We start from the raw sequence: 27,795 nt of genomic DNA on the forward strand, positions 1-27,795 counted from the left end.
ACAATCAATTCAGTACCAATCATTTCCAACTAACTTGGATGAGCTAATTGAGAAGGTGGCTGAGGCATTTGAGATGTTTGATCCAACACTAAACAGAAACACTTGGATCACACTACAGTCTTGTATGATTAAAGTGTTGGAAAAACAAGGTGGAAACAACTTTAATCCACCACACATGGGAAAGGCTAGGCTAGACAGGCAGGGGGCTTTGCAGGATATTTTGAAGGTAGACAAGAAACTGGTTGCTGACATAGTAGAGTATCTCAGCACACTTTTTGTCCCAACAACAGGCCCTCAACCACAAAATAAAGAGATGGAAGAAGATGCAAATTGATGATCATGCAAGTAAGTAGGTGTTGAAGACAGAGGTGGGGAGAAGACACAACTTTTTGTAAGTAACAAACAACTTTTTGCAAAGGAAGACACAAGTGACAACATACACAAGATCAAAGACTGCCACACATAACCATTTACACTAAAACTAGGCTTTTTGTATGTTTTGTAATGGTTAGGTGTCTTTTGTTTAATAGATTGATTAGGCAGTCATGACATGGTATTCCATATGAAGTAGTGCTTTTGTAAAATCAACAATTTTTTGCCCAAATGAAGTGGAAATATTAATATGATTTGAAGGTGCTCATGTATGGCAGGGTCATTGTAAGTTAATTCCTGACGTGGGGAAAACTAGGTCGTTGAAATAATCCTCCCTACGGTCAAACAAATTTATAATCACTCAACTACCTAAATACAAGTATAGAGGTAAGTCAAGGGTCGAACCACTAGGAACGGTTATGTTCAAGTAATTCTAATTAACGCCTAAGCTAGGTCGAAGTCCAAGGTGAAAATTAACGCTATTCTACTTTCTAAATCAAGAATCAAACAAATGAAACACTAGGGAATGGGGATCAACATGCATTCATGATAACCAAGCTAATTAGGGAGTTAAGCAATCTAAGCAATGCAAAGACAAATAGTAGGAGCAATTAGGGGCATTCAACTAATCATCCTCACACTCTCTAACATAGATTTCTCTAGTGCTAAACAATATGAAGAAACATAATCAAATACTCAACTAATTATGATCAAATCGATATCAAGTGGTCATGTCAATCAATTCAATCATGCAATCAATGCTAGCAATCATGGTTAGCTACTCCAATCAAACTTATGCAACATGCAAACCTCTATGAATCAATTTAATCACAACACAAGAAATACTCAAATTCCCAAATCAATCTCAATCTATCAATCACACATGTTTACCCAAACCCTACCAAGTAAACTACTCAAGAAACATGATCAAATCTACTATCAACTATAGAGAACAAGAATCAACAAAAATATCAAGAACAAATACTCTAATCAAACATCAAATATCAAAATCAAACCAAACAAACATCAAATTAAACAAAGCAATTAAATGAGATAGAGTTTAGAAATGCTCATTGATAATAGAGAAAATCTCAAACACAATTGTCACACTTGCATCTTCAATTTCTCAATCACCATTGAAATCTCTCACTTTCTCTCTCTAAAACTACTCCTAAAATAGCCTAATCTAGAGAGAGAAGCTCTCAACCTAAGAGAGAGAAAACTAAGCTAATTCAAAAATAGAATAAAAGTTGGATCTAAAAATCCCCAAAAATGGGTATTTAAACTAAGCTTAGAAAAATAATAAAAGAAGGAAAATAAAATAAATAAACTAAGAAAAGGAAAATAAAAATAAGAAAAGAAAAATAAGAAAAGAAAAGAAAAATACAAATAAAAGAAAAAGGAAAAATATAAATAACAAAAGATAAAAGAAAAAGAAAACAAAAAAGAAATAAAAGAAGTCAGCTTTGATAATTCGCTGCTCATCCTCCATTGAAGGTCATCACCACCATCACCGTCCATCAATCATCATCAACTTCAATCACCGCCACTCATCTTCATCATCTATCATCAAGCATCAATCAAGGCCGTTGGATTTTCATTATAGTCACGTGAGGAGCTTGAGATACGGTTCAAATTGAACCCACAAAGCCGCGCCCGCGGTGGTCTAAGCCGCGCCTTCTCCATAGCCACCGCGTCCGCGGGAAGACCTCGGGACAACCGCGGCTACTTCCTGCCTGATTTGTGACATCGAGCCCGCGTCCGCTACTCTCACACCCGCATCCTCGGGGAATTTCAATTGAATTGTGGGAAATGAAGGAGGTTGCGAGAGTGGTGGCTGAATGTGTTGCTGCGATTGTTGTTGTGAGGTGGTTTGCGGGAATTGTTTGGTGGCTGCGATTGGTGGTGGAATTAGAGTGATTATTGGGGTTGTTGTTGGTGTTTGCGTGGTGGATTTTGGCTGTCATGATGGCGGAAATAAAAGGGCAGCAGGGGCTGCGTGAGGTGGTTATTTGGTGGCTGCTGTTGCGTGGCAGGTGAGGGGGCAACATCTGGTTGATTTGTGTGGTGGTGGAGTGTGCGTTGTGGGGAGGTGCGAAGGTGGCTGGTGCGGTTGTTGGTGGTGTTGTTGCGTGATGTTGCGGGGTTACGAGGGGCTGCTGCTGGTGGAAATTGCGTGTGATGATTGGAGGAGGATGGTGTTGGTTGCGGTGATTCAGGGCGGTGGAGAATTGTTGTTGTTTGGTTGCTGTTAGTCGAATGGAAGCAGAGGAAGGTGAGTAATTGTTGTGGATGAACTGGGGAAGCAGGGGAGTGATGAGCAAATAAGTGTGGTGGAGGATTAGGAGATGGTGGGGTGAAGGTTAAGAGTGTAGCAAGGGGATAAGACATGTTAGCTTGTGATCGTTGCAACACTTAATTGACTTTGAACTTAAGACCTCGAAACATCAAGCTTGAATATCGGAATTCCGAATATGACAATGTAACTCGTGTCTTGTCCCGAGCAATCACCTACACGAACAACCAAACATGAGAGAGAAAAAGAAGACAAATAAAGTAAAATAAATAAAATAAAAATAAACAAAATAGAAATAAAAGAAATAAAACTAAATCTATGAATTAAAGACTAAAATAACGAAAAATACATAAAAACTATACAAAACTCAAAATGAGTTATTAAAATGGAAAACCAAATAAAACTAAGAAAAATAAAGGAAAATAAAGAAAGAAAATAGAGAAAAAGAACCAAAATCTTATTCTTTTGAGCGCCATAAATGACGCTCATCAAATTCCCCCAAGCTAAACTTTTGCTCGTCCTCGAGCAAAATAAAATCCAACCCAAGGAAAAATGATGAAATTATTCAAGCAAGGAAAGAAACAAGAAAAAACTAGAGAAGACGAGAATATACACTAACTCACTTTCGTAGGAATCACGGTCAATTTTAGCAACTAAAGACAAGCCATTTAAACCCCTAGATCGCCCTAGAGGACGAGTGATGCTCTCGTAAGGGTATCCTAAGAGTTTACCCATAACTCTCATAATAATACAAACAAGGCAAAGCATGAAAAAGAAAACAAAATACAAGAAAAGCAAACAAATGTTCATGGAAGGACTTTTACAAATGTACAAGCACAAGTGAATGCAAATCTTTCTAAACAAGTAAGGGAGTGCACGTTCCAAGATACCCAAGGTTGAATGAAACATAAATATGCTAAGCATAGGAACTAGCTTTCACAATCCACTTTCATCCCAAACGATCTTACCGCGTCCTTCCTAATAGCTTCAAATTGACCTCTAATGAGCATCCCAATGATTCCACGAAGGAACCGGAAAAAGAGAATTTTTAGGCTACTCGACATCTTGACTTTTGCATCCCCTCTCCCTATTTCTAAAACTCACATTCCTCTCCACCGATGAATGACTCAACCATTTAGGTCAAAAGGTCTTTCCCCAAGATTGTAACGTAAGGCAATAAGGGTGAAGGTAGGCTAAAAATTTAAAATTTGGTGGTTTTCCTAAAAGTGAAGCAAAGAACGGCCAATTCTTAGAATCACAATCAAGTAGTCACCAAACAAAAACAAACTAACACCCCCAAGCTTATTCAAAGCTATAAATCACAAACATATACACAAAAAGCGTGAGAACGCTTCCCCCAAGCTTAAATGGAGCATTGTCCTCAATGCTCAAAAAGGGAGAAAACTCACATCAAAATATTTTTTTTTTGAATTTTTTCATTTTTGACTTTTTTTTTTCTTTTTTTTAGTGCTTTGTCCTCGCCTCGTTCTACTTTGGACGGCTTTTTCAATTTTGCACTTATTTGTCCATGCCTTTTATAATGTAGGACGGCTTTTACTCATACTCATTTGCCATTATTCACAAGGAAATCATAACACAATCTTGCTATCATAAAAACCAACCATTCCAACTTCTCCACCACAAACTTCATCAAGATGATCAATTGCTTCACAAAAACCAAGAATAGAAAGAAAATGAAACAAAAGGCCAAAGATCTAAAGATGTGGCTTGAAAAGAAGGGATAAGGCTCAAATGGTTGCAAGGAGGCAAATGTAAACCCAAAAATAAAGAATGAAACAAACTATCCTAAAAATAGAAAAATACCACCCCGAAAAAGTTGCCTTTGTCCTTCCTAAATGGTTCGGTCTCGGATTCAAGATCTATGAGTCAAGTTTCAAGATTAGGTTTGCAAGAAGTCAAGGATCCATGCCGCTCATACAAGTAAGGTAGAAGGCTTGAAAAACATAGAACTAACATGGTTGTAGCAAAAACTCACTATTGGTGTCAAATCGACTATAGGAAGCAACTACCAAACATGCCACAATCAAGTAGAATCCGGTTTCATGTTCCCACTAGTTCTAACCAACTACCTTAGCATGCTTTATCCTAGAATCAACCAAGCGTACTCTCAAACCGTGCACACCATTACCATTTAGGAAGAAAAGCATTCAATTATACAAGTCCAAATGTTATTATGTCCAAAACAAGAACAAAACAAAACACATTGCAAATTTGCCTTGATAGAAACAAAAATCTTTTTGGAGTTTTTCAAAATATAAGAAACATGGAAAAGTATATACAAAGGTGCATAACACATAAGAATCAACATTCCACCAAACATGAAAGAATACCCTCCCCCAAGCTTGAATGAGACAATACACTCAAACATAAATCATATAATCCATGGGAGGGGAAAACAAGGAGATTAATCCAACAAACCAACATATGTCCAACAAGTCATCATCCACTAGATAAAGAGCAAGGAAAGATATTACCGGATATTAGGTGGGTGTAAATACCCGCAAATGACCCAATTTAAACCTTTCAAAGCTAATTTTTCAAGAATTAAACCTTGTCTCCATATGCTCGCAAAGATAGGAGTCAACCTTCCTTGATTCTTGATCCAAATCGAAGCACCAAAGTATATCAAGTCATGTACCTAGCAAAAGGCACACAAAAATTTCCATGAGAGAAAAATCTATTCTAAAAAGAAAAGGAAAATCTAATCTAAAACACGGGTTACTTCCCGAGAAAGGCTTGCTTAAGGTCCAAGCTTGACCGCTCTAGTAAAATAATATTGCAACGATCGCAAGAGCTTGTCAAATGCACTACTACACATTTCATAAGATAGAATGTAGGCAAATGACGGAAGAAAAACGTGCAACAAGATCATTGCACGCAAGTGAGAAGGGAGGTGCCAAAAGAAAGAAGAAGAAGGATCAATAGGAAAAACAAGAAAATAAGAAGAAGAAGGGGGAAAAGAAAAAGAAAAAGGCAAATCCTCCTCACTAAAATATTTTTGGGTGGCAACATCACCCTCTTCCTCAATTTGAGACAAATGAGCCGCAAGCAAATCCTCATAGACAAAAGGGTCCCCAATAGGCTTATCAACAAAGGAAGGGAGAAAAATAGGGAAATAGGGGATGTGGTCAAACCTTTGAGAAAAAAAAAGACAAATAGGGAGCAATTAGGGGCATTCAACTAATCATCCTCACACTCTCTAACATAGATTTCTCTAGTGCTAAACAATATGAAGAAACATAATCAAATACTCAACTAATTATGATCAAATCGATATCAAGTGGTCATGTCAATCCATTCAATCATGCAATCAATGCTAGCAATCATGGTTAGCTACTCCAATCAAACTTATGCAACATGCAAACCTCTATGAATCAATTTAATCACAACACAAGAAATACTCAAATTCCCAAATCAATCTCAATCCATCAATCACACTTGTTTACCCAAACCCTAGCAAGTAAACTACTCAAGAAACATCATCAAATCTACTATCAACTATAGAGAACAAGAATTAACAAAATATCAAGAACAATTACTCTAATCAAACATCAAATATCAAAATCAAACCAAACAAACATCAAATTAAACAAAGCAATTAAATGAGATAAAGTTTAGAAATGCTCATTGATAATAGAGAAAATCTCAAACACAATTGTCACACTTACATCTTCAATTTCTCAATCACCATTGAAATCTCTCACTTTCTCTCTCTAAAACTACTCCTAAAATAGCCTAATCTAGAGAGAGAAGCTCTCAACCTAAGAGAGAGAAAACTAAGCTAATTTCCAATAGAATAAAAGTTGGATCTAAAAATCCCCAAAAATGGGTATTTAAACTAAGCTTAGAAAAATAATAAAAGAAGGAAAATAAAATAAATAAACTAAGAAAAGGAAAATAAAAATAAGAAAAGAAAAATAAGAAAAGAAAAGAAAAATAAAAATAAAAGAAAAAGGAAAAATATAAATAACAAAAGATAAAAGAAAAAGAAAACAAAAAAGAAATAAAAGAAGTCAGCTTTGATAATTCGCTGCTCATCCTCCATTGAAGGTCATCACCACCATCACCGTCCATCAATCATCATCAACTTCAATCACCGCCACTCATCTTCATCATCTATCATCAAGCATCAATCAAGGCCGTTGGATTTTCATTATAGTCACGTGAGGAGCTTGAGATACGGTTCAAATTGAACCCACAAAGCCGCGCCCGCGGTGGTCTAAGCCGCGCCTTCTCCATAGCCACCGCGTCCGCGGGAAGACCTCGGGACAACCGCGGCTACTTCCTGCCTGATTTGTGACATCGAGCCCGCGTCCGCTACTCTCACACCCGCATCCTCGGGGAATTTCAATTGAATTGTGGGAAATGAAGGAGGTTGCGAGAGTGGTGGCTGAATGTGTTGCTGCGATTGTTGTTGTGAGGTGGTTTGCGGGAATTGTTTGGTGGCTGCGATTGGTGGTGGAATTAGAGTGATTATTGGGGTTGTTGTTGGTGTTTGCGTGGTGGATTTTGGCTGTCATGATGGCGGAAATAAAAGGGCAGCAGGGGCTGCGTGAGGTGGTTATTTGGTGGCTGCTGTTGCGTGGCAGGTGAGGGGGCAACATCTGGTTGATTTGTGTGGTGGTGGAGTGTGCGTTGTGGGGAGGTGCGAAGGTGGCTGGTGCGGTTGTTGGTGGTGTTGTTGCGTGATGTTGCGGGGTTACGAGGGGCTGCTGCTGGTGGAAATTGCGTGTGATGATTGGAGGAGGATGGTGTTGGTTGCGGTGATTCAGGGCGGTGGAGAATTGTTGTTGTTTGGTTGCTGTTAGTCGAATGGAAGCAGAGGAAGGTGAGTAATTGTTGTGGATGAACTGGGGAAGCAGGGGAGTGATGAGCAAATAAGTGTGGTGGAGGATTAGGAGATGGTGGGGTGAAGGTTAAGAGTGTAGCAAGGGGATAAGACATGTTAGCTTGTGATCGTTGCAACACTTAATTGACTTTGAACTTAAGACCTCGAAACATCAAGCTTGAATATCGGAATTCCGAATATGACAATGTAACTCGTGTCTTGTCCCGAGCAATCACCTACACGAACAACCAAACATGAGAGAGAAAAAGAAGACAAATAAAGTAAAATAAATAAAATAAAAATAAACAAAATAGAAATAAAAGAAATAAAACTAAATCTATGAATTAAAGACTAAAATAACGAAAAATACATAAAAACTATACAAAACTCAAAATGAGTTATTAAAATGGAAAACCAAATAAAACTAAGAAAAATAAAGGAAAATAAAGAAAGAAAATAGAGAAAAAGAACCAAAATCTTATTCTTTTGAGCGCCATAAATGACGCTCATCAATTCCATCAGATGGGAATGGATTAACCATGTTAGCAACCATAAGTAGGCACCTCAACAACATCTCTTTTAGGGAAAATGTTGGAGCAACCTTCCATTATGGGCTCAAGTCATAAGAGTCCCTTCATCATTTGGAAATTGATTAACACTTTGATGCATAGTAAAAGGGGGGGACTCAAAGCATCAACAATACAAACACCTAATGGGACTCCATAGTATTTGTACACAATGCCAAGAACAGAAGCACACAACAAACCAGAAAAACCCAGTGTCTATTCCACAACCCTACAGGTCATCGATCATTCATACAACACTAACTCTCCAAGCTGCATGCTTATGCACTCAAATCAACAGCCAACCAACAAACATCCAACACATCAACTACAAATCATACCAACTAGCAGTAGGGGACTTATAGGAAGCATAATCATTTAAAGCACAAGACAAACATAATCACACAAACCAACATCAAAACCATCACTCAAAATGGTCAAAAGTATAAAATCATGACCACATCTGTCTACCACAACCACCAAACAACAGCAACAACATGAACAAGCCTCAAACAGGGCAACAACAAACAACAAATGAAGCTAACAACATCAAAAGGGACTCAGATGCATATGTAAGCATAATGGACTCAGAATTAAAACTAAAATCAAGCAATTAGGGTTTAGTAATAGTTACGCTGCAAGATCAACGATCAGGTGGGAAGTCATGAGGGTACTTGTTCCTCAAATAAGCCATGTAGTAGGGATCCCAGTCACTGTAATCATCCTTCCAGACAGGTCTGCACCTCTTTAGTCCACGAGGTGACCCACCACTGTCCGAAGCAGTACCAGCGGTGGTCTTCTTCCCAGATTCAGGCTTTTTAGAGCATCCCTTCTTCCCATCATCAGCGTGAACCACTTCTCCACCAGCAGCAGGGACATCAGCAACCACAGCCACCGGATCTTGACCCACCACCGTCGGATCTGACTCCACTTCTGTAACACCCCAATAATTCTCCCTTTTCCAAACCACTTACTTTAAATAAAATAGTGGAGAACTATTGACATGTTACCGCCACGTGTTAAAACGTTAAGGCTTTATTAAAGTATCGCAGTGGAAAAATCAAACTTAAGTATTTAAAATAACGTTGTTTAGAAAACGAATAAGCCAAAACTTACAAATCGGAACCATAAAGGCCCTTATTTAAAATCAAACCAATAATCAAAGTCCAAAACATAAATGAAATAGCAAAATATAAATAAGTTTGACACAAAGAATGAATACACTCAATCACACCATCCCTTGACAATGCGATTGTCAAATCCGGAACTTCACATCATCAAGCTAATCTGTGCAATACTGCTCCCCAATAATACAAGTGTAATAATTGGATCATCACAGGGTCATTGAAAGGCGAAGGCCATGACCAAAAGAAAACACACACAAAAGCACGCAATCAGCAAAGCTGAGTACATACAAGCTACAACGTACCAAACCTAGCATGCTCAATTAATTAAAGTAAATAAACATACAACACGAATTCATTAATCAAGACTCCACACTTAGACAATTCAATTGACTCAACATACTTACTAACTAATTCCAAACACTTGACTCATTATATTCAATTTAATTAATTTAATTTAGTTTGGAGTAAGCAATAGACCAGGTTGTCCAATCCAGGTCCCAAATGACCATTTGAAATAAAAGTTTAGCGCGATGCAAGAATGGGCGCGACTCCATTCTCACAAAGTTAGTCTAGGATCCCATCTAACTTTCATTATAAAATAAAATGTAAATACCAAAAGAGAAGACGACATGTTGATCAAACAAGCCTCGAAAAGCCACGGGCTACCACCGTGTACCCCAACCCATAATTGTCAATACTCTAGAAGTGCACGCTTTCCAGAGTTTTATTGCTCATCCATGTTTCACTTTACGTGATTACAATTTTAATTAATAGCCGACTCAATCAAGAAGACCATACATAACAATCATACATCAATTTATTATTAATCTTATTTAGGAAATGGTGATCACATCACAAATTGACCTTTAATTCTATTAAACTTCCAAATTATCCAAAATTGTTGAACATAGTCAACTCACCTAGCCATTTCGGCTTAATCCACCTTTACTCAACATACTAACAAGTTATGATTGAGTAATAAATAAATAATAATAACCTTGTGGAATAATTAATAAATCCATTCCACTTAAACCATTCAATTCCAATCCTTTAATAAACCAAATGTGGTTAACAAACCAATCCAATAAAATTATGCTTGTATCAACATTCTATACAAACATTTTATCCAATATAATTCAACATGTTTGCATCCGTGATTCCATACAAACATAATCAATTCACCAAAACATGTTTCATAAACATAAGCACATGAATTAAATCAATGTGTAACCAAACAATTTTCATCCAAGTGTTCCCTAATCATGAAATTAAGTTCTTTCCTTTTGGTACCTAACATGATACTACTTATAACGAAGTAGACATGTACGTACCTCATACAAACAATCCTTTGAGCCACTTTTAATCACTTAAAATTCTCCTAGGGAATAATCACTTCCTAGAAAACAACCAACAATAATTAATATTACTATCCCAAGTAATTTCCAACAATATAATATGATGAAAAACTTATTAAAATAAAAAAAACACATATTTATATGCTTAATTAACTTTAAACATAATTAATTTTATTAATCAAACTCAAGGATAAAATTTTAAGCATAAAAAACTTCGTTAAAAATGAAAAACTGCCCGAAAATCATATTTAGAGGCAGAATTTGGCCACGAGAGGGTGATGCTCACTACCAATGGTAGTGAGTCTTTCTTAAAACATCTTTTCCACATGGAAAACACTACTTTTTTGTCAAAATCAGATGAGTTCAGAACCTGATCGGGATTAAAACGGGATTAATATTAACGAACCGAAATCTAAACATTAAAACACGAATTTACGTGTTCAAAATAATCTGGAAACTAATTAGTAATTATAATCACCAAAATTTCAAAACATTATTACTATAAAAGCCCTAAATCAATTGTTCATAAAAACCCTAAAATCATGATTTTCAATAATTAAAAACTCTAGGTTATTAAATTTACAAAATCTGAAAATTATAACATTTATAAAATCTGAAATTATAAAGTTGAATCATCAAAATACAATTTGATACCAATTAAATTGATTCAAACAATAAAATCAAAACCCATAAATAATTATAATTACACAAATTAATAAAACAAAAGAGAAAGGAAATAAAACTAACCTTTTGTGTGGGGAAATTTTGGGGATGTATGGGGTATTTATAAGAGAGAGAGTGGTGTAGGGTTAGTTTTAAGGTTGGGCCTCATAAAATTAATGGGCCAATTAAGAAAGGAAAGTGGGTTTGGTTTGTTTGTTGGACATAAATTATTGAAGAAAGGTTCATAAAAAGTTATTTGTAATAAAATGTTCATCAAACCCAAAAATAATTTGAAACTTTTGAAATTAAATCCGAAAAAATACAAATAAAAATTATGAATAAAACATAATTTCATTACTAATATATTTAAAAATACGGGGGATTACAACTTCCTCCTTCTCGTCGTCGCTGGAAATATACTCCACCAATTTTGCCCCGATTTTGCCCCTCTTGTACCTTGAAAAGGACGAAGAACAGCGACGTACTGGTTTCATGATACCAGTACCTCTTTGAGGACGATACCGAGTAACAGTGTTGGAATCTTCCTTAGGGGGTTCAAGGGACTTCAATTTGCGTTTTTTGGAACTCATTTTCTTAGATAACAAGAGGGGAAACAGAGAAGAGAGAGGAAGAGATCGCAGATAGGGTTTGATAGAGAAGGAGAAAGAGAGAACAAAGGATGCAGATGAGAGAGAAAGGATGAAAAAGGAGTAGATCTAGGGTTCTTCTGGAGAAATCTCCAGAAGAAGGGAGTTCTGGGCACCATGGTCGAGGAGAATTGAATGATCTTCATTCAATTCTGGTAGTTGAGAGGGTGGATGATTTCTGATGAAATCAGATTGGGGTGGGTATTTTTTGGTGGGAATGGTTAAATTAGATTAGTGTTAGTGAATTAGATTAGGAGTTAAATAAGAATAGGTTAGTAGAAATTAGAAAGGGTTAAAAAAATAAGGGTAAAATAGTCATTTTGCCATTAAAAACCTACCATAAAAGGAAAGAAATAAAAATGTTGCAAGTAATGTGTAACAGCTAAAAATGGTAAAAGTTGCGAGTAAAAAGTAACGGAGGGAGTATAATTTAAGAGTCACTTTTCACGAGAATCCTCCAAACCCCCAATCCTAAGCTCTCATTCACTCCCGCCTTTTTCGCTTACTAAAATTTTTTATTTTTCTTAAACAAAAAAGGTTACACACATATGTAGTTTACATACAATTTACTATCCACTAACTGCTCTCTAATAAAATATCAGTCTTATCTTAATCTAATACTAATCTCATTTCCAAAAAAAAAAAAAACACTAAACGTGCTAAGCAAGTTGTAAAACTCCACACCTCCACTTTAACTTTCAATCCCCATAAATCCATAATATACCAAACTTAAGATTACTACTACACTTATCAATACTCATACTTCATAGTAAAAAATTCTAAACAAAGACAAAATCAAGAAAATTCTGCCAACAATTACCATTTTGCGGGGGGTACTATATGCAGGTAACACTTTACCTACCTAAATGCAGAATGACTTAATGATTCTAAAAAGCTGAAATTGTCAATTGTGCCCTTGTTTTAATCTAAATCCTTCATACTTCATTATAACCCGCTACTCCGCTAGCATTCATCTTCCAAGCACATATAACGTATTCAACCTTTCACCATGTTTTGATGTTTTTTTTCAAGTATGTATACTATATGCAATAATTAATTCCGCAAAAATTAGATACATGTACAAACAATTGTACAATACAAAATTTTAAAATATACTGTACTTTTATGACCTTACATTAACTAGTGACTACCATTGAAACCTTAATGACTTGACACAATCGACATAAGAAGTACTTGTATTTTCCCGTTAAAAAAAAAAAAAGTACTCGTATTTTATCATCTAGGACTTGACTGGTTACTTTTTTTTTTTTTTTCAGAAATCTAATTTTCCAATGTGCTTCTTGGGGTTTAAATGATGTTGCTCGTGTTATAAGGTTCTTGAAACTTGATAACACTTAGCAGCAATAATACCATCTGCTAAGGCTAGTGGTCAATTGCCGAATAGAATTTACGGAACATAAGGAGAACTTCCGCATAACAATCCCAGGGAATGATGATAGGTATCGTGTTGAATTTTCAAGAGGTGATGAAAGGAACCAGATTGAATTCCGGGGGATGATGAAGAGTACCGGATTACGGGGATGATGATGGGTACCGGATTGAATTTTCGGGGATCGGTGGAAAGTACCGGATTGAATTTCCGGGGGTGATGAAGATTACCAAATTGAATTTCTTCTAGAATTCCAGGGATGATTGTACTAAGTTTAAAAAGTTAAATATGAAGGGAAATGGCAGAAGTGTAACTAAATTACTAGTATTCAAATTAGGCTTACTTTATCAAGTGTTCGATCAATAAGAAAAATGGTAGAAGTTGCTTTTTGTTATCAAAACAAAGAGAAGTCTTCTTCTGTACAGAGAAAAGGGAGAATTTGTTAGTTAAAGAAGGAGTACTTTATTACAATGTGAATCAAATTAAGGTGAAAGATTATTTCTGTAAAAAAAAAAAAAAAAAAAGTTGAAAATTTATAAAAAGAGGTAATATGATCTTTAGCGTATTTAATTAGATCCTGCATTTAGGTTATTTTATACTGTATTTAGAACTTCTGTATAAAATAATGTTGTTGAAGGTGGAGTTCCCCCACCCCCCTAGAAATATTAAGAAAGTAGTGGAGCAACACTATGCAATTAAGCAACGACTAAGTTGGTAACTGTTATTTGCCCCCCACAAACACAAACCCCTTTCATTCTCATCAAACTCAAATACTAATACTAATATTCATTCTTTGAATTCTTCAATATTATTCTTCTCTTTTTTTTTCTTCTTCTTGGCCTGCAATAACTTTTCTTCTTCATTCATACCCTCTTTGTCAAAACACATCAAATCATAACTTTGCTTCTTTACAAGTTTTAGACTTTTTAAACCTGGTATATATTTTTCAGTTTCTCTGCTATCTATTTATATACTTTTCTTCTATTTTTTGCTGTATGAAATTTGTATTTTTCCATGATTTTTTTTAGTTAAACTGCCTGATTGTTGTAGTGAAGTTTGTTTTTTTTCTTCTTCTGCGATCGATCAACTAGATTTTGAATCTGTGTGTGTTTTTAGTAGGGTGCAAATTTAAATGGGGTGCACTAAAGAATTTTGGCTGTGTAATTTAAGGTAACTTGATTTTGTTGTTCTTGAAAACAAAAACAGGAAATTTGTATGCACTATATAACTCTGACGTTCAGATTTTGAGATACCAAAACGTCGAAAATGATATCATCGAATTGATCATATGACAGTTTTTTTTGTTGGTTATGTTTCATCTAGGAATTGTTTTTTTTTTTTCCTTTTTTTTGGGCTGGATGATCTAAGGATTAGAAGTATGTTTTCTTCGGACTTTTGAAGAATAATCAACTAATTTGCTTAACTTTTATATAACAACTAGGTGTTTGACTACATCAACGGATGCGAAAATGGGTAGAAAAGGAAGCTGGTTCTCTTCAATGAAAAAAGCTCTCAACGGACCGGAGGTGAAGGAGATTGTTCAGGTTTGTCTTATCATAGTCTTCATGATCAACCAGTTCGTCGTGGATTATAACAAATGTTACAAGATTGTTTTATTCCGTCTTCTATTTTCAGGAGTCAGGAAAATCAAAGAAGAAATGGTTTAGGAAGAAAAAGAGGTCTGGTCTTAACACAACACCAACAGACACTGCCCCTACTACAACGGCGTTTCCTCCTCAGCCAACTGTGGCACCAGTGATTGTCCCTGCCGCTGAACCAGCAAAAGTTGCTGAACCAGCAAAATTTGCAGCAGATAAGGAACAGAAAGTAAGTAGTGCAGCAGATAAGGAACAGACGAAACATGCCTATAGTGTTGCTATAGCATCTGCTAAGGCTGCTGAGGCGGCTGTTGCAGCTGCTCAGGCTGCTGCAGAGGTTGTTCGTCTGACAGCAACTACTACACCTGTTTCTGGCAAGTCTAAGGAGGAAGTTGCAGCCATTAAGATTCAAACAGCTTTCCGAGGATACATGGTATGTTTTTTGTTAAAATTATTATGATCACATAGCTCAGGGTAATAAGATCGGACCATTTTCAAGGGTGTTTAAACTTATACATCACCATATTCTTCATTATAATGACTTGGTCTTTTTTTTCTTTTTTTTCTTTTTTTTTTTTTTTTTTTTTGCACGAACCAAAATAGAAATGTATATTTTTCGAGTTGGAGTGAGTCATGCCATGTATGGAAAAAATAAATAAAAAAGCTTCATACCATGGTGAGCTTTTTTTCATTGCCTATAATTTTTTTATAGGGGAGGAGAACATTACGTGCTCTGCGAGGGCTGATGAGGTTGAAAGCAGTAATGCAAGGACAGGCAATCAAACGTCAGACTACAAATACTCTGAAGTCAATGCAAACATTAGCACGAGTGCAGTCTCAGGTACATGAGAGAAGACAGAAGATGGCTGAGGAAAACCTGGCTCGTCAGAAACAGATTCAGCAGAAATATGCAAAAGAGCAAGCCAAGGAACTTGAAAAATCACAAGTATGTTCATCCTTCACAATAATTTTTGCAGTTATGAGTCAAACTACAACAATTTTCTTGTTTTCGTAGTACTTATGCTGACGACAGAATGTGCTGAACATGTTGCAGCAAAACGGTGATGGTTGGGACAGCAGTAGAAAGACAAAGGAACAGATCGAAGCAAAGTTGCAAAGCAGACATGAGGCTGCCATTAGAAGAGAAAGGACTCTGGCTTATGCATTTACCCATCAGGTAATGACTTAGACTTCTTTCCCGCTTACATGCCCAGCAACAATGCCTAAAGAAAATGAAGGATTTCAGGGTAGAAAATGCAAATTTTAAATCGCGCAGACAATGGAGAGGAGTTAGTGAGTCATGTACACAAGGTTTACCTATGTCATTATGCAAAAGCATATTTATCAAGCGTGTAAACTACTTCATGATTAGGCGTCTTTTTTCGTATAACTAAGATTGTTTTTTGATTGAGCTAGGCTCAAACTTGGTTCAATTAATAAAAAAATTTGGTTCATTTATCTATTTATTACTTCTGTACTGTGTGATTCTATACTTCTATTCAATTTTATTTGTAGATAGTAAGCTATATAACACTTTATAAAACAACTCTAAAATTTAACACATTCATGTCCTTTAGAAATTGTTTTACTTCTTTTACTTAGGAAGAGTGATAAAAATAGAACACCTTTATAATCTGCAAAGTAGCTTTAATTTGCAAGGTAGTTATCAGAAGAATAAGACAATCCAATAGCTTAGTTTGTCAACATAGCTAAATGAAATCATATGCTGTACAGCAAGCATGGAAGGCATCATCAATGTCTGCGCACACGTTGTTTATGGATGTAAACAATCCCCACTGGGGCTGGAGCTGGTTAGAACGATGGTTAGCTGCTAAACCATGGGAGACCGCAACCACTCCTGAGAAAGATTTTAGCAATGATAACTCCCCTCGTATTATGGCCTCATCAAAGACCACTTTGTCTGGGAATCACGAGCTTACAAAAGCCTATTATGGCTGTGAAAAGCCTTCCCCAACATCCATTCGAAAACAACCCCGTTCTTCCACTGGTGGCCGGTTGTCCACTTCCAATGCTCCTTTAAAGTCCACTGCAGGAACCCGAAACTTGAGATCCCCAAGCCCAAAGATGAGCCCAAGGAAGAGCGTTTGGGGTCCAGAAGATGATGCAAGAAGCACACTGAGCATGCAATCAGAACAATCAAGGAGAAATAGTGTGACAGGTTCATCTGTTAGGGATGATGAAAGCCTAGCGAGTTCTCAAACTGTTCCAAGTTATATGGCTGCCACTGAATCTGCAAAGGCTAGAACACGATTTGGAGGTGAATGCAAGAGGGAGAAGAGTGTCACACCCGACAGAGTCTCAGTTAGTTCAGCTAGGAAAAGGGCTTCTCAGCCTGCTTCTCCTGCAAGATCAAGGCGGTCTACTTCCTCAGATCATACTTAGAACCTAAATGAAAACATAATTCTTAATTTTAAAAATAACTGATTTTGATTTTACTACTCCCTTATTTATATCGGTTTGTATTATTGCTGAAGTATGTGTTTGCTTGAGGCTGGTCATTAGTCCCTTTGGCATAGTCTTTAGAGCTGTATGTTTGTAAAACTTTTTGTTTCTTTATTTTACATTGAGGATAAAGCATGATGATTTTGTAATCAATAATCACTGGCATTAATTTCGGAGTTTGACTTGTAAAACAGGAACTATTATCTATAACAATGTAAGGCAGAATGGTGTAACAGATGCAACAAAACAAAGAACACACATGGCTTTGCTGATTTCTACAACATATACTTTTCATCTCCTGCTTTTCATGAAAAATATGGATTTGTTGCAGAAGCATACTTCGTATATTGTTGCAATATCAGCAAGACAAGTGGCTTCAGGGTTCTATAGAGCAGAAATTCATATTACCCTTACCTGCCAAATCTGAATTCTAGTAATTTACTTCTAAATTCTTTATACCCAGTACTGCAGCAATGTATACTGCATTTCTACCACTTGGAAGTAAAATCAGGCGAACAGGGATCAGTCAATGCCACAGCCCACAGCTGATCATCTCATAGCTTAAGAACAGCTACTATGTGTTACCTGCCATAGAAACAACAAATAAAATCGCAGAAAAAAAAATTCCTTATTTCCAACTTGCAAAATAACGACCCTCGATTTGTTTGCAACAATTTTTTTTTCTTATTACCGTATCAATTTAAATTCCCATGCAGATTCTGATGCAGGGATTTATTCCTGAAATCATCAAAGAATTTTTGCAGCACTTGTGCACTTGACAAAGTTGACACGGGCCAAGAAAAATCAAGAGTACTGGTATGACAACTAGATGGTGTTAGGCAATATTAGCTCAATTAACTATGGACCACCACTCCCTTTTAACTCCTCTCTCCTACTTGCTGACAAGCCCTCCAATGGTTCATGGGATTTCTCAAAGCTCTCCTTCAGTGTCACTCCTAAGATCGAAATTCAAAAGCCTCATATCTCTTACTTTCCCACCCCTTGTTGAGGCCGAGCTTTTCTCTTCTACTCCCTCAGCATTGGTGTAAAATTCAATTCAAATCTCACAATTCACGCATTTGGAACTCCAGAAATTATAAAAATAAAGCGCCTATTTCTCTGAACTTATACTGTTTGAACTTACGTAAACTTAGTTTGTTTAAACTTATCTGATCTTTTTCTTCTTTGAACTTATCTTATCTAGAGCTTATTTTGTTTGAAATAAAATAAATATAGATCAAAATAAGATGAAACAAACAAGCCCTAATAAAAATGTTGATACCTTGACCTAATAAAAAGAAGGAAAGTCTATGACAAAAAACAGTGGAGCATATGAAGAGTAGTCCAAGTATCTGGATTTGAATCTAGATTACATCCCTACATTAAGTAGTGACCCATCTTTAGTCATATGCACACCAATTTTTTTCTTCTTTGAACTTATCTTATCTAGAGCTTATTTTGTTTGAAATAAAATAAATATAGATCAAAATAAGATGAAACAAACAAGCCCTAATAAAAAGGTTGTACAAACTTTTAAAAAAATCGGGTGTACAATAATTATTGTACATCCATTATAAAGATAGCCTAAAAGTTACCCTTGAAATGAATGAAAGTTACCCTAATATGCGTAAAGGTAACCCAATTCAAATAAAAATTATCTACGCTTTATTAGTAAAGAATCACATTTTAAATGACTAAAAATCAATTATTAGTGATTGCATGTAATTAAATTACCTTTATAAAACTTTTCTTGTTGTCTATTTATATAAAAATTGTATTCTGTTTAAAGTTACCCAAAAAAAGGCAAAAAGTTACCCTAAAATTAGCTAAAAGTTACCCTTCTACTGCTTGATGTACAGTAATATTAGTGTAAACCGGATGTATACAAAAGTTTTTGAAAATGTTATACCTTGACCTAATAAAAAGAAGGAAAGTCTATGACAAAAAACAGTGGAGCATATGAAGAGTAGTCCAAGTATCTGGATTTGAATCTAGATTACATCCCTACATTAAGTAGTGACCCATCTTTAGTCATATGCACACCAAATAGCTACCTTCATTGCAAAAAAACTAATAAAGTAATACCTCTTTCTTTTTTAAAAGGGTTAAACTTTGACCGGCACATAGTTTGAGATGATTTAAGTGACTTTAATATAATAAGATTAAAAAAATTACTCCATAAAGAAGAACAAAAAAATAATAGTTAATTGTTTATTGAAAAGTGCGCCAGCGCACAAACACAGGGAGTAGTAAACTAATTTTATCATAAAAGCCTAACATGCTACACCACGCGCGCGCGCGCACACACAGGGAGTAGTAAACTAATGTTATTATAAAAGAGCCTCTCTCACACACACACACACATAAGGAGTAGTAAACTAATGTTATTATAAAAGAGCCTCACACACACATACAGGGAGTAGTAAATTAATTTTATCATAAAAAAGCCTACTATTTTGGGTAGCCTAAATTAATCAATTAGCACACTTTTATTTAAGGCTCCCTAGGGTCTGTTAAGATTAATAGGACCAACAGACACTGCAGATTCATGACATTTACTCTCACAAGTAATCTGGATTAAGTACATTAAAACCTGACATGTATCTATATTGAAGATCATAGCCAAACCCAAAGACAAAAGCAAATAAAACAACGTTGAAATCCTAAAAACAATATCTATAATCAGAAATTCTACACAAAACCTATATTCCAGTATACCAGAATTATAAGCAGGGTTAGTAAAGTGTTATTCTAATCATTTAATTCTAATCATTTATACATGTTATAAAGTGTTAGGCATTGTCAGGCTATCAGTTCATATTATTATGAGTATCAAGCCTCAATAAAAAGGTTCCACATAACATAAACAATCAGACCTATATGACAGTTATGAAGACATCCACCAAAAATAAAAAATAAGAATAAAAATTTAAAGGTATGTGCAGAGAATTCTGCTGGAGTTAATCAACTGTACAGAAACATTTCTCGCCAGAAGTTTCACCGTCAGGGTCAAGTATAGTAGTATTTAACTGAAAAGAAGGGAAAAAAATACCTTATTACTTTCCAGATCATTGGCTACTGCATGGGTAACTTGTTCATCAATCTGGTTGGTGCACTGCTCTGCTTTCTGCTGAAGTGGGTTTAAAAGGAGGTCAGCTTCCCCAACAAGGATTCAGAAAAAACTCGTCCAAGAGCAGTGGACAATCTTCAGCTGCACTGCAGAAGATAACTCTGATTCCTGATATCCACATCAGCCAGAACTTGTGAGTTGAAAAAGTTTTGTTGTGCTCTCTTATGACTTGTTTCACTTTTAAATACATAAGATCCTCTGCAAACCTTTGAATCTATTGAATCTCAACTCTCCAGAGCTATAGATCGACATACTGACAAAGAGGGTGCCAAAGTTCCATCACTTGGTCTCTCATCATGATCAATCTCAACAACTGAAGATAAAAAAAGGAATAGTTGTGGATCAAAAGGCATGTGAGATGGATAGATAAAATCATTACTTCGATTTTGATGAAAAGACAAACACTAAATTTTACGAGTAGAATGTAACTGTTAGACAATTTACAGACAGTGTTTCATACTCACTATCAGATTTAGCATTTTAATTGCGATGTGGCAGAATCATCTAGTGTTACAATGAGCAAGCTAAAGCCAAACAACTCTTTAAAAGCTCCAGAATATTGACACAAAACTTTATCCCATAAACATATTTGATGAGAACAGCACCCTAGAACATTCATCTTATTAATTTCCAACCGTAGCCTAAAAAATATCATAACTGTGCCTTTGACGCCATTAGCATTAGAAGCATTCCCGCCAGAAACAATAGCTCAGAAACAAGGACAAAGTGTCTAAAGCTCAATTTGCATACAAAAGACAGATCTCTAGGTGTTCCACCATTCAGTAAACAACACAATTTACTAACACAAGGCTTCTGACTCTCAGGATCCTTGAAATGTTGCTTAATCTACCCAATACACATAATCAAAATCATGTTTTCTTATATTCACTATAATACTACCATCATCCCAAAAAGTATGCACCAAGTATAATGTACACACTACATTTTTGGTTAAGTAGAATTGATGAAAATGTAAAATAGTGGGACTGCACATTTTTAAATGGACCACATGTCCATAAATGTAGAAGAGCATTCTTATAGGAATCTAGGGACGTCCAAAAAAGGAAAATTGCACATATATATTGGAAATATTAAAACTAATAGTCTCACATTTGCCTGGTCATCCCAAAACAATCCCACATTTGAGTAATCCCAAAACAATCCCACCTTGTACATATATCTTCTCAAACCAAACCCTTGACCAATTTTGTTAGGTTAGTAACAGATTGAAGGTGATGTTCCACATGTCGCTTTCTAATTGGTCTTTTTTAATTAATAAATAAACAAAAAAAAAATCTACTAGCCGCGTATAGAGTATCAATAGGTCCAAATAGTTGATATATGCATTTTCAATCATTCAATATCTATACATAACTCTACTGCTAGTAAAAGCATGTGTATGATCCTTTAATGAATGGTAAGAAAAAAAATCTGATAATTTAAGAGCGCTTCTTCAAGTATTCAAACTACATTCTTCTTTAGAAACTTATTTTATCTATGCTTCACTTAGCCGACTATAGTTTTGCATAGCTCATGGAAGCTTCATATCAAATCGCATATAATTGAGAATCATGCAATGAGTTCAATTATTCTATCAATTTCAAATGACAGAATCATGGCCTCCTATTGTAATCTCATAAAATATTTTGGTTAATCATTAAAGAGCAAAATTGGAGCACATACTTGCTTATCCCGGTGTACTGTATAGCTTCTGTTTTTCAATAGATAATATAAATTGACAGTTTGAATGTATACCAATCAATATACAGTGTACAGTGTACACTCCTTTAAGTATGCACAATCTGGAGAATCAAACATGAAGCTAAAGATTACCAAACCTCTAGAGTAATATTTAAGCAATTAAGAACAATCAAAAGAAGCATCGGAGAAAAAAAAAAATCAACAGAACTTTTTTTTTTAACCAATATACACTTGTAGAATAGCAATACAAATAGGGGTGTAAATGAGCCGAGCCGAGCCGCGTACTAACTTGTTCATGTTCAAGTTCTTTTAACTTAGGCGAGTCCAAACACGACCCCGAGCTTTGAAGCGAGCTCAAAAATCTGTTCAAACTCGGCTCATTTAGATTACTATATGTTCGCGAACCAGTCGTTTATTAAACGAGTTGACAAACGAGTGTTCCATGAAAAAGCATAATAATAAGCGGGCTTCTCTAATAAATGAGCTTTGTATTTTTGACATTCGAAAATCTTAAAATTAACATAATAATTAAATTTTAATTATAAACCTAAGAATTAAATCTTAATTGTCAAAAAACTTAAGAATTAATTAACAATTCTGAATAAATAAATAATTCACGATTATAAGTAATTGAGTAGTTCACAAGCATAATATGAGTTGTTCATGAACTTATATGAACGAGCATAACCATGTTCGTGTTCAATTCAAGCTCATTTATTAAACGAGCTTCATAATTTGTTCAAGCTCGGCTCATTTATCAAATAAACAAACATGAACGAGCTTCAACCGAGATTGAACCCAAGTAGTTTGATCGGCTTGGTTCATTTACACCCCTAAATACAAATTAACACAGAACAAAGATCAAAGAACCAACAGCTTTCCCTCTTCTTTCCAGTATTACTTATTCATATCTAAATAGGAGTACTGGAAGCAATGTACACCAACCATGATTTAAGGATGTAAACCAGTAAAGCCATTATTATGTTTTAGAAAAATCATTTACAAGAAAAGCCTGACAAGATAAAGAAGTCAAAGCCTCTCACATGTAAATGTAAAAAGTATAAAAGTTTATAAACTATTTGGCTTTAAATATATTTATTTCTCCCTCGATACAGCTTCTTCATTACAGCTAATCATTTACTTAGCTCATCTTCACTTCTTTGGGCTAACCTTCTCTTCTTTCATTTATCCATTAGTTCATTTGTCCAAACATATCATTTTTCATTAATTCATATGATCATAGTACTAGTATACTTTTCCAAGAAAAACTTTCAATAATTTCAAGAGGGATGTGAAAACTAAAAGGAAAGGAAACATTATCGCACACAATAAACACCCTACCCACTCTTAATTGTTGTATAATATACAGTTGGGCATGTTCAGATTAATGGAGTAATTAGTGTTAGTGTCATGCATGAGGTTAAGTCCTTGATGCTAAACAATATACGAAGTACATGCAATGCAAGTGAGAACTGGGAACAGAACACTAGAAAGAGACCCTTTTACGAGAAGGAGCGGGAGGGGGCTACAGTACATGAATCAAATAAAACAAATACTTACCTGGGCAGCAATAAAATTGTAATTCATGAAGACCCTTCTAGAGAGCTGCTCATGCGGTTTTGTACCATGGCAATTTTGTAATTCTCCAATGTAATGAATAAATCTTTTATGTAATACCAAGTCAGAAGTTGAGCCAGTAAGGATGTAAGATTTATATAAAATATAACAATGTTAAACTAATACATCCAAGAGTGGAGACAATCATACCAAGAAGCTAAAGCACCATAACTTTAATGCAGTTGATTGATAAATCTCCTCTGGTCCTAGGAACATTGTTACAAGACTTACAACACATGCGGTCGCATGTGTTTTACTTTCTCTATTATTCATGTGTGCTTGCTCTTGATATAGGTTATACCATGATGCCACAAGAGGTTTTAGAACTCCAAATAAATTTCAAAAGTTCATTTGTTCCTAAAACTCAATGCCTTTCGTTTTTGACTTAATGCAAAATGTCTTGCCATAGCAGGATTGTAAAACCTTTTCATGTGCTCTGAAAGATTATGAATTCTACGAAGATCGTCAATCCTTGACAGATGCCTCAAAAATATATCAAACTTCAGATAAGGTATCTTAATTCTCTGATTTACAATATCATCCAAAAACAAACTTGCATTTTCAATTTGGTCACAATCAAACAGTCCTTCAATCATCACACAGTAAGTATTGACATCTCGATCACATTTTCTCTTGCCCATTTCATCCCAAGCATCAAGCGCTCCCTCAGGATCACCCATTGCAAAGAACATCTCCAGCAGCATATTAAAAGTGTGTACACTAGGCATACAGTCCACATCAACCATCCTATGGTAAAGCTGAATTGCTTCATCAGCCTTCCTATTTTCACAAAGAACCTTGAGGAAGCAGTTATATGTGACTATATCAGATGGATACCCATTCTTTTCCATCTCTTCCAAAAATTGGTATGTTTCCTTCACCTTTCCAGCTAAGCACATTCCTTCAATCAACTCCTTGTAAGTGGAAACATCAGGAAGACAACCGCTTTGTATCATATCCCCAACTACTCTAAAACACTCCTCCATTTGATCATTCTTAACAAGCGCCAAAATCATTATTGCATAAGTCTTTGCTGTAGGAGGAGATGAGATAGATGATTTTGTTTTCATCAACTCAAATAGACCAACAGCCTCAGTCACCATTCCTGATTTACAATAGGTTTCAATTGCAGCATTATAGGTAAAACTATCGGGAGTAAAACCCATGCTACACATCTCCTCCAAAATCTTCATTCCTCTAAAAGGGTTTCTAGCCCTACACCACCCAAAAAACAATATATTGAAGGTATTGGCATCAGGAGGAACTTTATTCTTCACCTTCTTGAACAGAATCTCTGCATCCTCAACCAAACAACACTTGCAAAGAGCATCAAGTAGCAAGTTAAGCGCCTTGATCTCCAGCTGCACTTTAACCCTAACTCCTCTCTTTTTCTTTGAACATGTCAAGACTTTCATCAAATGCTTTTCCGTGTACTTTTTCAAGATAGTCAAGAGAACTTCGATGGGTATCGATGTTTTATCATTCCTTTTCATGTAATCCAACACATCACAAACTATCCTAAATTGTTTAATCTTGAATTTTGTAGAAGATAATATATCAATCATTTCATTGTAAGTCTGGTATTCATGGTAATAATGCTCCTGTCGAGCTGCCCACATGAAAAACCTAAAAGCAATTTTCTCCTCGAACCGAAACCTATTAAGGGTTTCTATAACCAACTCAGTTGTCAAGGAAATCCCAGCTTGTTCAAGAGCTTTCTCCATATTCTTATCACAACCCACATTTTCAATAATAATTTTATGCAACCCATCAACACTATTACAGACTAAACTCTTTTCATCTTCACTAACAAAGTCATTGGGAACTCCAGTGGAGTAAAATTTTCTCAATGGATTTCCAAATTCAGAGTAACCCTTAGAAGAATATGGCTTGGAAATCAATCTATACCCGAAAATCGAAGAATCGTTACGAAATAAAGAACTAGAAACAGAATAGAAAATTGGGTTTCGGAGGGTAGGGAAATCAATTGAATTCTTGCACTGATTAACAATTGAATTTACAAAAGTTCTCCACATTTTGAAGGAAATAAGCTGGTGTTATTTGATAAAGAAATATTGGAGAAGGTTACCTTTTCACCGATAACAATTGAAAGAAAGCTCAAGAGAGTGGCAACAATGGCGGACCCTTTCTTCCCATGAAATGCCCGTATACATCCCAGAAATTTCAGTGATTCCTTGTTCGATACCTGAAACAGTGAGCTCTTTCACTAAACTTCTTCATCTTCTCTATGAATCAATCTGCGAATTACTACTACTCTTAGGAAAAATTTACAACAGCAATCTCATCTTTTGCAATTCTTCTTAAAATCCCACTTTACAAAATAGTTGTGTTTGGGAAAAAGCTAAAAGCTAAATATTATGTAAGCTGATTTTAACTAACTGATTGTATTAACTGATCTGATCAACTTATTTTATTAGCTTATTGTAGAAAAGTGATCGGTAAATAGGTTAACTGCTTATGTGAAATAACCAATAAGCTAATTGTAGAGTAGGTAGTTCATATAGGATTTTTGATCAAATGGGGGTATAAGTGTCATTTCACCATAAAAATTGAACAAGCTAATTGAAAAAGCGCTTTTTAAAAATGAGCTTATTTAGTTGAATAAGCTCTTTAAATAAGTTTCCCACCAAACACCTTGAATTAGCTTATTTAATACAAGTAGTCAGTATGCTAATGTTGGTCAAATAAGCTAATTTTACTTAAATAAGCTAGTTACCAAACACTATCTTTTTAGTAAAATTAGATTAGGTCCCGTGTCATGCACGGTAGTTTCACTGTAATTTGATGACGGAGTGAGTAAAAAAAAATAACACTTTATATAAAATAACATAGCGGATAAAATACAATTATAACATATTTATTCAATAGACAATTCTTTTCCTATATAAACTCATGCATTACTTATTTTGATAATTTACTGAGAATATAATAAATAATAATGAATAAATAGCTTAAGATTAAAAGATAAAATTATATTATATTTGTCTAAAAAAATACTTCGCATGCTATAAGTAGGATTGTAGGAAGATTAATTATAATAGAAATATTTTGTAATTTTTAATAAAAAGTACTAAAAAAACAAAATAAGCATATAAAATAATACTAATAATATAGATTTGCTATTTCTTAATAAAAAGTACTTAAAAACAAAATAAGCATATAAGATAATAATAATAATAATAATAATAATAATAATAATAATAATAATAATAATATATAATAATTAAAGATACTTATAGATTTGCAATAATATTATGACATTAATATAATATTAAAATTCTCAAAGAAGTTTTTGCAATAAGGAAGGAGTGGTTTGGAGGGGAAAAAAACATCAGGAAATGACACGTGTCATTCCTGGTGTCTATTTTAGTATTATGTCATTGATTGATGATTTAAAAACTACCACCGTCTATTAATGTCATTTTGTACATTATCACCTCAAGTTTTTTTTTTTAATTGTATTTTACATCTTTTATAAAAAAAATAAAAAAAATAAACCTAGAACTACCACCACACTCCCCAAATGACGTCATGGTGGGTCCCAAACTCCCAATAAGGCAATAACCACCTCCCTTTCAATTTCCCTCTCTTTCCTTTTCTCTTCTTCCGATTTTTCCCTTGTTCTTCTTTCTTTCTTCAAATTTTAATTCTTTTGTCGCAATTTAGGGTTAGAAATCTGCAATAACAACTTCCACTGAATTGACAAGTCCAAATTAAGGGCAAAATCATGTGTAATTAGGGTTGAGTGAAATCAATTTGGGGTTTTATCAATTGAAACTAGGGTTTACAAACCTCGGAAAACTACTTTCGAAAACAAACTATTTACTGCAGATCGACATCGGAGGTGGCCCAAACCTAGGCTGTGACGCTTCCTGGGAGTACAAAATTAAGACTTGAAGTTCGTTTACACAGTACGAGAAAGACAATTATAAAGAATGGGACTAAAGCAACTTTTTTAGATTATATTCTTTAATATAGCATCAACATGACAATAACATTACAA

The 27,795-nt window shown here is 35.0% G+C and overlaps 1 protein-coding gene and 2 pseudogenes across 3 annotated transcripts; 1 reads left to right on the top strand and 2 right to left on the bottom strand.

The window, feature by feature from the left end:
- The window catches only part of LOC145616920 (uncharacterized), a 192,428-nt pseudogene that overhangs the window by 99,465 nt on the left and 65,168 nt on the right, over positions 1–27,795 (bottom strand).
- On the top strand, positions 14,365–17,363 carry LOC145618061 (protein IQ-DOMAIN 3-like). Its single transcript, XM_081672841.1, has 5 exons — positions 14,365–14,806; positions 14,898–15,293; positions 15,573–15,806; positions 15,915–16,037; positions 16,595–17,363. The coding sequence occupies exons 1-5, from the start codon at positions 14,732–14,734 to the stop codon at positions 17,261–17,263; spliced, it is 1,497 nt and encodes a 498-aa protein (XP_081528967.1). The 5' UTR covers positions 14,365–14,731; the 3' UTR covers positions 17,264–17,363.
- LOC145618060 (pentatricopeptide repeat-containing protein At1g73400, mitochondrial pseudogene) lies at positions 17,311–26,076 on the bottom strand (annotated as a pseudogene). Of its 2 annotated transcripts, XR_014107842.1 has the most exons (5): positions 23,922–26,076; positions 23,715–23,817; positions 20,660–20,766; positions 20,376–20,561; positions 17,311–17,908 (listed from the first exon to the last, which is right to left on the bottom strand). The product of XR_014107842.1 is annotated as a pentatricopeptide repeat-containing protein At1g73400, mitochondrial pseudogene, transcript variant X2 (transcript). The 2 variants fall into 2 exon arrangements; XR_014107841.1 differs by having other exon boundaries at positions 23,715–26,076.

This window comes from Chenopodium album, chromosome 26 (genome assembly GCF_948465745.1).
Source record: "Chenopodium album chromosome 26, dcCheAlbu1.1, whole genome shotgun sequence".
Lineage (NCBI taxonomy): Eukaryota > Viridiplantae > Streptophyta > Magnoliopsida > Caryophyllales > Amaranthaceae > Chenopodium > Chenopodium album.

What these genes read in the sequence shown, in the direction of transcription:
- LOC145618061 (XM_081672841.1), top strand. Translation starts at nt 14,732, where the DNA reads ATGGGTAGAAAAGGAAGCTGGTTCTCTTCAATGAAAAAAGCTCTCAAC. An exon ending in CAGCTTTCCGAGGATACATG is followed by an intron (nt 15,294 to 15,572) that starts GTATGTTTTTTG and finishes ATTTTTTTATAG; the next exon opens with GGGAGGAGAACATTACGTGC. An exon ending in CTTATGCATTTACCCATCAG is followed by an intron (nt 16,038 to 16,594) that starts GTAATGACTTAG and finishes TATGCTGTACAG; the next exon opens with CAAGCATGGAAGGCATCATC.